We start from the raw sequence: 15396 nt of genomic DNA, 5'->3' as shown, positions 1-15396 counted from the left end.
GTATGTGCAGAAAAGAAATGTGGCTAAATGTGCACTATTGTCGAACCGAGGTGGTGGGCAAGAATTAGTACATCGCTGAATATACTAAATTCTTTCAACTTTCTATGTTTTGTAAATTTTCATAATAAAAGTTGGGAAGAAGCCATGATTAAAAAAAACCTCCACCGGCAACTTTCTGGAGCTAAGATCTTACACTATTCGGGCAAGTGGAGAGCTCCAGTTTTTGTTTGTTTGTTCAGCTGGGGGAACAAGGGTCGTGCTGCGTTCTATCAAACGGGGGGAGGGGGCTCTTTTAGAGCATTTCGTCATCAGAGAGCCCGTCCTTTAACAACTGCCATCTCCGCGAGCCCCATCTCCGCGAGCCCCCCCAGGAGCTGAGGAGAGGAGCCCCACTCCTCCCCCAAGAGAGACCACGGGACGTCGCGGCTCCCGGTCTGTCGTGCGCAGCCTGCGGCCCCTGCTGCCCTACTCGCCCCACCCCCGGGCCTGAGACCCCACGCGCAGCCCTGCCGTCCCGTGACCCAGGCCGCTGTCCTCTGAGGAGCAGCCCCGAGGCAGGCTCTCCCTGTTCCTGACAAGACGGCCATCCCGGGAGCCCCAGCGAAGGGCTGCCGTGGGGCCCCGAACCACCACGGAGACCCCTAAGCTCAGTCCCGTGCTTGCAGGGGCGCTGCACCCACAGCCCGCGTCCCTGGGACCCGTGGGGAGGTGACAGAGGCTTCGAGACCAGCCACTGCCCGGCCCGCGGCAGGCACCCCACCAGCACGCCCACACGGGCTCCAGGCGCGGCCTTCCTCTCGCCCTCGCCCGCCTGAGACCCCGGGTCCCCGGAGGCTATCTTCTGCCTCCCTACATTTTCCTACGTGTCTAGGGCGTCTGGCACGGAGCCCGCCCGGCAAAGGGACGGAGGAAGGGCTGGCGAGTGAGGATGTGGGCAGCAGAGGGACGGCGGGCGAGGGAACTCTCACCTGGTGCTGGTGCCCCTTCCACCGGCGCTGCAGGAGCCGGGCGGCGGCGTCTCTTCTCCCCTCGGAGCAGCCGGAGCGGGGCCGGGAGGAGCCCCCCTCGCTCGTGTCCAGCTCCGAGTCCGTCTGGGAGGGACCGGGGGGTCGGGGCGCTTTCCGGGTCTGCAGGAAGTCCAAGGTGAGAAGGATGACTGGGTCGGGGATGGGGGCAGAGAAGCCGGCTATCAGGCCAGGAGGCAGGATATTAGGATGCAGGCGAAGCTTCTCAGACTAGACTTTAATTTAGAGGAAAAAAAAAATCAGTGTCCACACCGCTCAGCATGCCAAACGACAAAAAAAGTCTCTGGAGAAATAACATATTCGTTAGTAAATAGGGTGAAAGTCGGTTATCGTTAACCCTGCAAACTCTGGGGGTAGCGCTCTCCCGCGAGGAGGGGAAGCGACGTGACCTGTGGTGTCATCAGATGACCACAGCGCACCTCTGAGCTCAGTAACGTCTGTGCATGGGTGCACCAATTATCTGCCTCCCGGGCGGTCCTTTTACCGTCTTCCTTTTCGTCTAACACTGGATTACAAAAATGGGGCTTCTGAGATAAAAGGCAATAGATTCCTAGCTTGGTTTTTTGGTTTTTTGTTTGTTTGCTTGTTTGTTTGTTTGGCCGGACCCCGCGGCACGTGGAACTTCCCAGACCAGGGATCAAACCTGTGCCCCCTGCAGTGGGAGCGCAGAGTCTTAACCACTGGACCGCCGGGGAAGACCCCTAGCTTGGGGGTCTTAAGGTAGAAAGAAGCAAGAACCAGATGAATTGCACAGACAAAGCCATTACTGCCAATTCCGGCGGACGTGGAAAATATTTTTTCTCCCTAAGGGAAAGCTTCAGGAATAAGCAGAAATAGCCGCATTCACATGTGTCATGTGCCCCCCAGGGGTCAGGGCTGCCTGAGGCAGACGAGGCACGGGTCGGTCAGCACCGCGAGCACCCCATTGGGAGAGGAGCGTCGAGGAGACAAACAGCGCAGCTCTGCCCACCACACGCTGGGCGGTCGGCGACCCGGTGCTGCAGCCACCTGGGGCCGACAGCGCGGGCGTCTGGGTAGGTAGGGGTCTCCTGAAAAGGGCCCATCGGGCCGGGTGGCCAGTTTCCTGGACAGGAGGACAGTGACCCTGCAGGACTCAGAACATTATCTAAAGCCCTGGAAAAGCCGCCAGGGAGAGGCACCCACAAGGGTAACACGGAAAGTCTACCTTCTTGAACAACGGAAGGGACTGAGATGGACTCACGCGTCCACCCCACGTGTGGCCAGCAGGACATGCGGGGTCAAGGGCACCGCACCACCCACGGGGCTCCAGCCAGCACGCACCAGGAGAGCCACCTTTCCTTTGCCGAATCGGTCGGTGGCCTGGGGTTTGTCTCAACTTGTAACTGGAGAGAGACACGCTTATCAGCTTCTCCACGTTCCCTTTTAGGGCTTTTCTCTTTCCCTTTTGTGCTGGGGTTGAAGTACACATAGTCAGATGCTAGAAGAAGGGGCCTTAAAACAGGACTCCAGCTAAATAAGAAAGCCTTGTAAGAGGGAGGCCCGTCTAGATTTAAAAAAAAAACAAACCCAAACACTTTCCTTTTCTGCTCTCAGCAGATGAGTCAATCCCGCACCTGGTACGCCCTCCCTCTCCTAGAGGCCAGTCCCCGTCAGGCTGCCGGCTACCGAAGCAGCAAGTCGCTTTCTGAAGCAACAGAACTTCTCGGCTAAAACGTGTGCCGGGTAAAGCCTGGCCGTCCTGGTGGATTCGGCGTGTTACTCAGATCTGTAGCAAGGGTCGCAGAAGAGGGTGGCACGGCTGCCCATCCCAGCGTGCCCCCACTCTGGACGCCCCGGCCAGGCCGGTCTTCCCTGTCACACACTCACGCTACAGCCTCCTCTTGGGGCAAGCTGCAGCCACAGGATTTTAATGCCTCACTTATTAGTTTTTTGTGTTAACAGATATGAGATTATAATTGCCATCTGGGGAATCCATTAATCGGAAAAAAAAGGATTAGCGGGTTTTCTCTAGTTGCGGCAAGCGGGGGCTGCTTTTCATTGTGGTGCGCGGGCTTCTCATTGCGGTGGCTTCTCTTGTTGCGGAGCACGGGCTCTAGGCGCGCGGGCTTCAGCAGTTGTGGCTCGTGGGCTCTAGAGCGCAGGCTCAGTAGTTGTGGCACACGGGCTTAGTTGCTCCGCGGCATGTGGGATCTTCCCGGACCAGGGCTCGAACCCGTGTCCCCTGCATTGGCAGGCGGATTCTTAACCACTGCGCCACCAGGGAAGCCCACTCTCGCCACTAGAAGTCCTAGCATAGGTAGCACTGGGCCAACGGGGACCAGAGGGCTCCCCTGGTTCAAGAAGGTGCTCAGGGAGGTGCCAGGGGAGCCCCTTGCCGTCGTGTCCACAGAAATGGACGGAGCGAGGGGACAGGGAGGAGGGTCAGCCTAGACTCACCGCCTGCCTGCCTGCCTGCCCACGGGCCCTGCGGCGGGAGCTGCGGCTCCCCAGTCACCCAACCCCCGGCCTAGGGGCGGGGGCAAGAAGAGGAGCCATGCCGGCCCGGCGAGCGCCTTCCCAGCCGGGCCCCCGCGTCAGTGCCAGACTCTGCAACTTACACTGAACCACCGGCTCCTCACTGAGAGTTCGTGCCTTCCCTGGGGCCTTCCCAAACGCCTTCTCACCTGGTAACGGCAACCCTTGTTGGATATTTAAACTTTTTACATATTTGAAGTTTGGGGAGGATCTTCACTCACCAGCTTAACTATCTAAGACGCGAATACTAGTTTGAAAAGTCAATTAACTGACAATCAATTAGTCCAGAACTCCAGGATTCAATACACCCAATTTATAGAAATCGATTGTGATGGTAGAAGGAAACTGGACTGTCAACGTTGGATTCAGGCAAAACTCCGGGCACGGAGACAGTCAGAACCATAACGCATCAGCTCAGGGTCCCGCCATGCCGGACAGGAGGTAAAAACACAGACAACCCTACCTCAGGACTCATTTCCTCGGGATTCTCCTCCTCTCCTTTCTTGCTTTCTTCCAGTTCTTGAAACTTCCTGGTAAGTGCCTGAATTTCCTCCCTAAAGTGGGAAGGGAGGAAAGTGACACCTTACTTGCCATGACGCTGTGTAAGATGTCTGTACGTGACAGGAGGGGTGGCGGCCTGCAGCGCTGGCAAGGACGCCTCCCCGAGAACGAGGTGGGCCCCCCGCCACCACCTGACAGCCCAGGAGCCGGCACTGCCCAGGGCGACCCCTCCGGACCCCACTCCTGACACATGGGAGGAACGGAAAAAACACCGACTGCGTGAACGATGAACGGATATCCTTTGGGGTTTTTAGCAAACAAGGCGAATGGAAGGAAAAACAACTCATGTCCTTGCTACAGATTTTAAAGGCAAGGTAAAAATAATTCTTCACTGTATACCCGCCCGTTCTGATTTACTTTAATTCTAGGCTTCTGGCAAAGTCTAGTCACATTTATTCTGAAAATAAAATTTGGTATTCATTTCAGTAATCCGTGTCTTACTAATTATTCTGAGTGCTAAATATTTCTGCTCAGATTTCTAACCTACTTTTTTGGGCATTTCTTACTGAGATAACATTCATGTAACCCCAAATTCACGATTTTAAAATATGCCATTAAGTGGTTTTTAGTGTAGTCACAATGTTGTGCAACTATCATCACTATCTAATCCCAGAATAGTCCTGTCACCCCAAAAAGGAGCCCCTTACCTGCCACTCACTCCCTACTCTCCCCTCCCCCCCCCCCCCAGCAACCCCTAATCCACCGTCTTCTCTATTAATCTGCCCATTCCGGATATTTCCGAATTGCACAGTATGCGGGCTTTTCTGTCCACCTCTTTAGGGAGCATCATGTTTCATGTTTCTGAGGCTCATTCACGTCGTGGCAGGTGTCAGACCTCATCCCTTTGTACGGATGCACTCCCGCTTTTACTCTCTTCACCAGCTGACGGACATTTGCCACGTGTCCACTTTTTATCTACAGTGGACAGAGGTCACTGAAGGAGTGTGGGAGGTGGCGTCCGGACCCGGGGTGTGGAATCGGGGCGCGTTCTGAGGCTGCCCGCAGCGGCCGTGCTGGAGGAGGGTGCGGGCCGGGGAGCTGGCCGTGACGCCAGAGCGGCAAACACTGGCCTAACCGTGAGCAGCCTTTCCCCAGAGGTCGGATATTTACTCTGAAGGAAACAGCAAACCACGGGAGGACCTCAGGAGAGGAGTGACGTGATCGGGCTGGAGCTTTACGGGCCGCTCTTGGCGGGGGGCTCAGAGCGGATGGGCCGGGGTGGGCGGGGCTGGGGAAGAAGGAAGGGCCTGGGGCTGCGTGTCTTCTGACTTCGTCCACTCACCTCAAAGCCTCTTCTCTTTCTCTTCCCTCCTTCTCACCCTCCTTCATGTTTTCCAGCTCCTTCTCCAAGTCAGCCTTTGTCTGCAGTAGCTGCTTCACCTCCAGACTGAACGAGGAACCAGAGGTATTTCAGCGTCATTAAAACAAAGGCTCACAGTGACCTGGGTCATCAGAGCAGGAAGAGCTTTCAGAAGAAGTAACGGGTCCAACCTCCTTACTTATGCGTGGATGAGGATGAAGAAAGGCCCTTCTCTGTCACCGCAGGAGGCTGGCAGCAGACCCGGGAGCGCTCGGTTATTTACTGAGTACCTTCCGTGCGCGCCAGCAGCTCCCTGACGAGGCGCAGGCCCTGTTCTCACGGGCGTCACCGTCCCGCGGGGAGAGGCATTAACCCAGCGGTCACACAGTTGGGCGCCTAATCTGCTCCTGAGATGAGAGCTCCCGGGACCCGCCATGGGCCAGACGGTGACGCAGCCTAAGCTAAGGCCTCGAGGACGAGAGGCTACCCAGGCACCTCCACCCAAGCTTGCCTGTGCCCCGCAGGTGACGCCTCGCTAAGAACGTGGCTTTAAGACGTTCCACGGCTCACCGTGGTGGTGACCTCACGTGAACGAGATACATCACCAGGAGTGTCACATGGTAAGGGCTCACTGAGTGGAAGTTATTATCGTGCCATGCGACGGCTTAAGAGATAATCAGAGATGCTATTTGCCGTGCAAAATGACTGGCCTAATTTTTATAAAGAACCTAGCGCAGGGATGCAGTGTATTAGGCTTCGACTGGAGGTGAAAAAACAGGTGGAGCGGGAAGGGATCTGCCTTCTGCTGCAAACAGAAGGCAGCAGAGACAGGTCCTTCTCAGACCTAGACGTGCACATGAATCACCAGGACGGGTCTCGTTAGATGCAGAGTCAGGTCCAGGAGATCTGGGCCGGGCCAAGGTAACCAGCCCCAGGCGGGCAGGGCCCGAGGGTCTGCATCTCTAACCAGCCCCCAGCTGACGCTGAGGCCGTTGGCTTCCCCGGCCACACTCTGAGTAGCAAGGTCTCAGAAACACCATCTCAGAAGACGCGTGGGTTTAGCCTGCTCGTGACAGAACTGCAACTGGAGAAGCCACACGTAAACAACGGGTGGAGGAGACAGGAGCGTTTTAAGGGGGCTACGGAGCGAGACACTAGAGAACAAAGGGTAAATGAGCAGAACCTTGAGGCTTCGCCTTCCACACTCTTATGGTCACACTGAATACTCCACACGCCACAGCACCTGTGTCTTATTTGATGCACAGATTAGGTGCTGTAAACATAGTACTGAATCTTTAAACCCTTCTGCAAGAGATCTGATGGATGGCCTATTATTTTACACGAATCAATCAGAGTCAATTCTTCTCTAAAAAAGAATTTGGAAAGCCCTCTGGAATTCCGTGTAAAGAGATTTAAATGGCACCCCCCCGCCCCGTGCTTTTCATGACGCACTACGGCCAATCAGTGTCTCCTTTTGCCCACTAAAGCTGCCTTCATTTCACAACTAAGACATCACAAGTTTTAGAATCGTATAAATGTAGCCTTCCCCACATCCCCAGAACAGCTCAAGTCCAGCAACTACGCAAGTCACGGGAGCAGGACCTCTCCCGGAGGGGGCCGGGCGCCAGCTGTGCGGGACAACGTACTCTCGCTCCTGCAGCTGGGTTTGTAGGGCACTGCGCTCGCCCTTCAGCCTCTTCACAACCCCCCGCAGTCGCTCGCTCTCCTCCTGGTGGTCGGGGCGCGGCTGCCGGTGCACCGTGGGGCTGGACGCCGAGTGAGCCGGCGGGGTAGACCCGACCACCTCTGAAGCGTGGGATTTGGGGCTTTCCATCAAACTTATTTTCTGGAGGCAACACAGGCATCTGTTAGACGTTATTTCTTACTCTACTTTCCTAGGAAAGAGACAGTGGCCAAGGGGAAACTCATCCCAAGCAAGGGAATGGGAAGAGCTCTGCGTGGGATCTGAGAAACCTGGGACGCTGACTGGGGACAATTCTGCTCCACCAGAGTCCTGGGGGCGATGGCAGGGCAACCCCCCCCACCCCCGCCAGAACCCTCTTCCTCTGGAGCAGGGAGCACGCAGACCCAGCCGGGATGGGGCAGGTGCCGTAATAAACAGAGAGCAGAGGGCAGGGAACGTGAACTCGTAAACTGCTTCTCTTTGTGCTCGTTTACCCTGTTATTTCCCTAGGACGTCTGGAATCTTCAGCCTCTGCGCTTTCACACGTCAAAGACGATCCAGCTCTGCCAGCTGGAGGCACTGAGCACCTCCAGATTCCCACTGATATCAGCATCTCTCCGCGTAGAAGAGCGCCGGCCCACTGGCTTCTGGACCACCTCCGGCTGCCCTTCTTTCCTAACAAGCTGTATTCTTCAACTACCCACAATTTATAGACACTTCTTAAGTTTTCTGCTTTGTAAATACGTGAAATTATTGTTTTTTTTACTGTTCCCCTCTAGGTTTACTCTGCTCAGCCAAACAACTGACAGCTCTAACTTGATACGGTACCAGTACTCAAAAGGCAGGGACGCTTCTGACCCACTTCAGCAGAATCAGATTGACTACATCTGCAAATTCACATGGGGGATGTGAGGAAACGTTAACTTCCTAACTTTCCTGGTTGGCAAAGTGCGGATGCACAGTTTTCTGTGAATTCAAATACTGTACGAGTGGTGAGAAACACAGTCTGGGAAGTGACTGGCAGTAAAAAGCCCCCATGTGCACGGCAGGTTGGGCGTCTGAAAGGCTCTGGGATCCTACGCACCCAGCGACGGGTGTCCACGAGAGCCTGAAACGTTTCGGTGTGTCGTGTGACCACGCTTTGCCATCTGTGACACGAGGGACAGGCATGACACGCCCTTAGGTCTCGTCCGGACCCGTAGGAGTCTCCTCTTGCCAGCGTGTCTGCGTGCCCTCTGCGGACAGACGGCCACCGTTTACACGTTCAGCACGACCCGACTCCCTGCATAAGTCCCAGGAGCGGCGCTACGTCTGTCCCGTGTTCTAAGACCCGCTGCTCTCGCACAGGCAGGTCCTGAGCAGGGAAGGTGCCGCGGCGGGACCACACTCACTTTCTCCAGCTCTGCAATCCGCCGAAGCAGCCGGGGCTTGCTCCACTCCACAGAGCCTGGTGGAACAGCGGGGTGTGACGGGCGCCCTTCGTACAGCCGTCCCGACGGGCCCCTTCAGCCCGGACCTCCCGTCTGGAGCACGGCCCGACGGCGTCCCCTCCACAGGCTGGCCCCCACGGCCGGCGGCCCCACGCCCGGCAGACCTGCGGTGCCGAGGGCGGCTCCACGGCGACGTCTGTTCCCTTTCACCGCGGCTTCACCGACACAAACGGTCGGGAGAGGGCTCAGTGCGGCCTTCTCTCCCGATTCCACCCCGTTGGGCTCTGGCCTCACCAGCCTGCCAAGGCGGCCCTTCTCCAGCCCACCAGCAAGTCCACTCCGCCACATGCCAGGCCCCGGCCTCGGCCCCAGCGCCTGGGCCACCAGCGTGTTCCCCGGCACCCACACGCCCCTGGCAGCCCCTCAAGCGGCTCAGCTGGTCCACCCTCCCCCCACTCGCTCGCTGGGTGACCGGACTCTCGCCGGGTCATCTGGTCCCCGACGGCCTCCAGGACCGGTCCTCCTGCCGAGGCCCCCGCCCGACCCCCGACGCACCGACGCACCGACCTCCACCGGCCACCTACCCACCCCCCCGGCACGCTCGCTCCATGTCCCCCACCCCCGCCTGCCTTTCAGTAGCCCAGAGAAAGGCTGCGGACCCGGACCCCCGTGTCCCTCACGGGCTGCACCCACTCCCCACGGGCACCGGAGCCTGGCCACCTCTCGCCACTGCTGTGCCACCTGGGCCAGGCCACCAGCGGCCCCTGCGAGGCCCTTTCCTACACGGTGTCCACACAGCACAGGAGCAGGGGGTCCTCGAGAGACGAGGCAGACCCTCCCACCCCTGCTCCAGCCCTCTGTCCCCTGAGTGGCCTGCAGGGCCCTGTTCTCCCCTGCCCTCACCTCTGTGTCCACGGCCAGCGCGTACGCAGGCTGGGCCCCCGGCCTCAGACGCACCGGGACACTCGGGGGTTCTACGCCTGCTGGTGCCCCCCCCGGCCCCCTCCTCCTCCCCGCCGTGGCCCCCTGACCAGCGCTCTTACCACTTGGCCGGCATGTGACCTGCTGGCCTCTCGTCTCAGCCAGCGCGCCTTCACTGCTCTAGCTCAGCGTCTAGAACGGCCCCTGGCGCTCAGCAGGCTCCCGCCGCTTTGCAACACACCTTGGAGCGGCGCTGCCCCGGGGCGCGCGGGGGAAGGAGGGCCACAGCTCCCCTGCGCGCCCGCATCTTGGGGCCCCGCCTGGCGTCCCCACCCCCGCCTCCCCCCTTGGCGGCTCTGGGGAGCAGGTACCCTTTATCTTGGAGGCAGTGGGGGAGCTGCTCAGCACGCGGTCCAGGTCTTCCTTCAGGCTCTGGTTCTCCTCCGTGAGCTCCTGGACGCTCCGGGACAAGCTCAGGAGGGCGCTGCTCATTTTCTTCTGCCTTTTAAGGCCGATTTTCTTCTCCGCTGGAGGCCTAGGAGGAACGAGACCAAGCGGCTACGGTTTGGTGCCTGAACTGGTTTAATACGCGTCCTAAGTGAGGGGTGGGCGCTCGGCAGCCCGGGCGCCCAGCGTGGTTTCTGCAGATGGACGTTTGCGATTAAACAGGGAACACTAACTCTGAAGCCCGGACAAGCAGACTGCTATCCGTTCCTCTCATCAGCGAGCCTGTGTAACAAAATACTGTGTTCAGTCATTAGCAATGGACGTTAAACAGGATCACTAAAAAACTTGTGGAAATTTATTTTCTCTGTTGTTCCATAAATACTTAGATAATAGTTTTGATCTTGCCTTTTATTCTGCAAAATAAGTCTAAAATACAGTCAATCCCCATTATTCACAGAATCCGTATTTGCAAATTCGCCTACTCACTAAAACGTATCTGTAACCCCCAAATAATGCCTGCGGTGCCTCTGCGGTCACTCTGCGGTCCCTCACGGGCAGAGTGGACGAGGGTCTGAGTTGCAGGCGGGCTCACTCCCGGCTGGGGGAACAAGCGCCATCCGCATCTGGTCTCAGATCTCGTCCTATCCACAGGGTGGATTTCGAGGTCTTTTCACGGTTTTGTGCTTTCTGTTGATCTCGCCACTCTCAGTGGTCCCCTGCAGCATAGTTCTTACTTGCTACGAGGCTGTGACACAGCTCAGGGAGGAACCACACGTGTCAGAGCTTCGTTCAGGCCTGAGTCACGGCATGGTTGGTCAAGAGTTCAGTGTTAACGAACCAACAACAGACACTAAATAAGGTGCCTTTAAACAGAAACACACGTGAAGGCGGGTTGTATATTGGTCAGGTGATGGGGAAAGCTGTGACCAGAGGGTCTCAGGAACAGAACTTCGTGCTTCCCCTAGAAGCACTGGTTCACCATTTCCCAATTCAGTGTTCGTGGACACTTTACAGAACATAACGCTGTGAATAATGGGAATCGACTGTAATTCCTCTGGCCCTTTACAGAAAGTTTGCCACCCCCATTTTATTTAATTTAATTAATTTATTTTTGGCTGCGTTGGGTCTTCGTTGCTGCGTGCGGGTTTTCTCTAGTTGTGGCAAGAGCGGGCTACTCTTTGTTGCGGTGCGCGGGCTTCTCATTGCGGTGGCTTCTCTTGTTGCAGAGCACGGGCTCTAGGCACGCGGGCTTCAGTAGTTGTGGCACGCAGGCTCAGTAGTTGTGGCGCACGAGCTCTAGAGCGCAGGCTCAGTAGTCGTGGCGCACGGGCTTAGTTGCTCCTCGGCATGTGGGATCTTCCCAGACCAGGGCTCGAACCCGTGTCCCCTGCATTGGCAGGCGGATTCTTAACCACTGCGCCACCAGGGAAGTCCCGACCAGCCCTCATTTTATAGTAGGGGGAAAGGAAAAAAGGGAAGACCATGCCTGGCACATTGTAAACGCTCAATAAATGTCAGTAATTCACTGCAGAGGCTGGTGACACAACCAAATCTAAGATAAGGGATCCCTCCTTTCCTAATTTGTTGAAAGCCTGATATCACCTGGGAAAGGGACAAGGGAAAATCCACGAGATAAGGAAACTTTGATGTCTCTCCTAGTAAACTTATTTGGCAAGTTGAACTTGTACTTGGTACTAAATGTCTTCCGAAAAGGAAGATCTGCTTTGAAAAACAGTGTTTTCTAATTCTAAGCTGGAAGCTGTGAAGTAGTACGAACAATGAAAGCCCGGAGCACCGACTGTGCTGTTAGTGGGCAGCACATGGCAACTGTGAGGGCACGTCTGTAACATCCCAAAGGGAAACACGCCAGCTCTAGCCATGAGTAACATGGGCGCAGGTGCCAGCAAGGCTTCAAAGTCAGGGCAGTGTCTGCGGGTTCCACGTAAGGCCTACCCTGCTCTGACAGCAGTTTAACATGAAAACAACGTATGAAACATGGTTCCCAAGGAGGGGATCATACTTCTTTCCTGTCGTTTCAGAACTTGCCAGGAGAGTCTGGAGCCGATGAATCTGTAAACACCAAATTAAAATGCAGTTAATACAAAATGAAAAAACTGCAACGATTCCTGATTTCTGCCCAGTGGCAGGAAGTGAGCACTAAGTTGCTGATGTGCGTTCAAGTTAAGATGAACTAGAAGAGGGCCCCTCGGTGCAGCTGGCCCCCCACCCTCCAACCCCGCCCCCCGCCCACCCCGGGCAGGAGGGCACGCACCTCCTCGTAATACGTCTCCATGGCGATCCTCATCTCCTCCAAGTTAGTGGTCTTCATATCAGTCTGCAGTTTGCTAAAAACCGAAGCTCAGAGTTGACATGGCAGGGCCAGCATTCCCGGGCAGAGCCAGAGGAAGCCTGTTTCCCGGAACATGGCAGAAGGATGGGCTTTGGAAGAGAACTGGGCTGGGAAGCGAAGCCTGAGCCGGCCCTCAGCTGGGGCCGACGAGAGAATTCTCACACCTACAGGGCCCTTCCCTGTTGGACCTGCCCCTTTCCCGGGTGAGGTAACCGACCCCCCGCGGATATTCTTTGCTAACAAGGGCCTGTCTTTAAAAACCGCAGTAATTGTGAAGACAGACCTCAGGGTTAGACGGGACGAGTCATCTTTGGGGAAGGTGGGGGGAATGGTTCTTTAAAGGAAAGAGAATCATTTTTTTCAAGTCGTATTGTCTGTATAATTCTCCTTGTTCTCAACACTCAACAGACTTTAGGGAAAAGGCTCTAACAGAGAAATGAAAGTAAAGTTACAGAGTTCAGGATTCTGAGACACAGAAGAAATCAGCAAATGATAAAAAATTTTAAAGTTGACGATTCCAGCAAGAAACAAAGGAGGGAGGTTCTATTGTATAAAGAGGATACAACAGAAAGTGAAAAGTCAGATTTCCTTAAGTAAACTCAAACACAGCTAGGAAAGGCTCTCCTCTGTGATAAAACAGCAGGAAAGGAGTCTGCATTGCTGCTCTAAAAACAGCACCAGGATAGTGCAGTGACAGCGAGAGAAGCAGGGAGGGGAGATGCCCAAGCATTAAGGGCCTGCATCAAGGTCTATACAATTCATATTGGAGCCGACAAGTGACCACAGAAGACCAAGGAGAGAAAGCACTTCTTCAGCGGAAAAGGAGCAAGAAAAGAGGAGAGGGGAGCACTGTTCCTTAGGGGCGGGTGGAAGGCGCGATGCTGGACACAGACGTGGCGGCAGGGTGGGAACGGAAGCTGGAGCTGAGGGCGCAGCGGGTGTGGACGCGGAGCCGGAGGCAGGCCAGGTGCGCGCCCAGCGGGCCCCTCCCGAGCCTGTGCCCCGCCCCCCGACCCCGGCCGGCCCCCCAGTGGCTCCGTACTCGATAGTGTGGTCCTTCTCCTTGCACCGCTGCTCGAGCTTGAGGATCCTCTGCTTTAGCCCACTGACCACCTGCCAAGGGAACACGACGCGTCAAGCTGGCGTCTCTGCGGCCCTGGCCTCCCCCTCCCCCTCCCCCCAGGGGCTCCCCCGGGGGGGGGGGGTTGGGTGTCCCCTGCCCGCTGACCCGGCAGCACCTCCACAGCCTCCTGCCAGAGCGCCTTCGTACTTAACTCTCCTCCCCATCAGTGCTGGCGTCTCTTCTGGACTCAGCTGGAGAGACAGGGCCAGGCTGTCCTGCCCGCTCAGAGCAGAGGGGCTGGTGAGTGGGGGCACAGGGGGTGTTCCCGCTCGAAAGGTGCCACCCTCCCCTCCATCCCATTCCACACCCACCCTCTGGAGGAAGGACAGGACGCTGCACGGTTAGCTTCGAGGAAGCCACCTCAGTCCCTAGATGCAAAACTCAGCAAGCCTAGCCCGCCCAGGACACCCCGGTCCCCAGCACACCCCTGGGGGGGAGCGGGGCTGGAGGAGGCCGGGCAGCCGGACAGAGGCCGTGAGACGCCCTTCCGTCTCGATGCCTCCTGCTCTCTGCTCATGTGGCACTCTGGGAGACAACACCTTATATTCCCGAAAGAACATCCCTTTCTTTCCTTTTGAAGAGTCAAACAACTTTTTAACGGGATTTTAAGGTAATTTTTAATTATACTAGTAATACATGAATACATTTTCTTGAAAAAAAATTATAGATGACACTATACCCTTTGAGCTGACCCCTGTCAACTAAATACTGTTATCAACTTCCTGCGTATTCTCTAGGCCGTATTACACGCGCACACACGCGTGCACAGCCCCAAAAGTCTGGCATTTCACTGTTGTTTACACAAATGGTGCCCCTCACACGTCATTCTGCAGCTTGTTCTTTTCAAAACTCAATAGGCCGTCTTGGTGATCTGTCCCCACTAGTTCCTACAGATCTATGTTATTCTAGTTACCCGTTCCTCTACTGATAGATGCTTAACTTGTAAGCCACTTTTGCTATTACAGAAACCCCCGGCCGGTCCTCCTTGTGCACATGGGCAAGTGTTTCTTGAGGGCAGGTGATGTCAAGCAGAAATGTTCAGTCACAGGACACAGCCACTCTGAAGGGTGATTTGGCAAAGGGTAGTAGAGTGAAAACTGCACGTACCCTATGATCTAGAATTTTTACTTTTAATCAACTTTAATTTAAAAAAAAAAAAAGGGGGGACTTCCCTGGTGGTCCGGTGGTTGAGACTTCACGCTTCCACCGCAGGGGGTGCAGGATTGATCCCTGGTCAGAGAACCAGGATCCCACATGCCGCGCGACAAGGCCAAAATAAATAAATAAATACAATATTTAAAACAAAAAAACCCCGAAAAAACAAAAAGACCCCAGGGAGCTCCCTGGTGGTCCAGTGGTTAGGACTCGACACTTTCACTGCTGTGGCCCGGGTTCAATCCTTGGTCGGGGAACTAAGATCCTGGAAGCTGTGCGACGTGGCCCAAAAAACAAAAACAAAAAACCAAACACAAAAAAATCCCCACACAGCAACAGAACAACAAAAATACAAAGAGCCCTTTCTCTATAAAAGCATCCATTACTTACAGAATTCAACAGAATTCAACATCCTCACCCTAATTTGGGTGAGAAATGTCTACCATGTAGACATTTCTGAACATAGCTGTGCTGTTATATATTTTTAAAAAATTTCTTTCCTGGGAATTCCCTGGCGGTCAAGTGGTTGGGACTCTGCACTTCCACTGCAGGGGGCACAGGTTTGATCCCTGGTTGGGGAACTAAGATCCTGCAATCCACGCAGCGAGGCCAAAAAAAAAAAAAATCTTTCTGAAGATGTTTTGTTACAGCGGTATTCTAATTTTGAGTGGTTCCTCCTCAATTTCCCCCCAAATTGAGCAGCTGTAAATATCTTGTGCAAACAGCATTTAGTACTGGATTTTTTTCTCAAGACATAGTCCTAAAAAGAGCATTGTTAGACAAGTGGTGGGCATAGTGTTACAGACCATGGCTCCCGCATGGTCACACCATCCCGGCCTTCAGGGCCGATGGTCACTCACTATGAACCCAACTTGGGCAAATCTCTTAACCTCAGTTTCCTGAT

General features: G+C 55.4%; 1 protein-coding gene across 1 annotated transcript in view; it reads right to left on the bottom strand.

Moving 5' to 3' along the window:
- Positions 1–15396, bottom strand: part of IQCE (IQ motif containing E) — a 41249-nt gene that overhangs the window by 9102 nt on the left and 16751 nt on the right. Inside the window, 9 exon segments of the mRNA XM_059898260.1 lie at positions 969–1127; positions 3985–4075; positions 5365–5469; positions 7029–7228; positions 8458–8513; positions 9789–9952; positions 11885–11934; positions 12137–12209; positions 13257–13327. Coding sequence (XP_059754243.1) covers positions 969–1127; positions 3985–4075; positions 5365–5469; positions 7029–7228; positions 8458–8513; positions 9789–9952; positions 11885–11934; positions 12137–12209; positions 13257–13327 — 969 coding nt within the window.

The sequence above is a fragment of the Balaenoptera ricei genome, chromosome 15, assembly GCF_028023285.1.
Source record: "Balaenoptera ricei isolate mBalRic1 chromosome 15, mBalRic1.hap2, whole genome shotgun sequence".
NCBI classification, from domain to species: Eukaryota; Metazoa; Chordata; class Mammalia; order Artiodactyla; family Balaenopteridae; genus Balaenoptera; species Balaenoptera ricei.
Note: the sequence above shows the minus strand (reverse complement) of the source record. Positions and strands in the feature narration are given on the sequence as shown.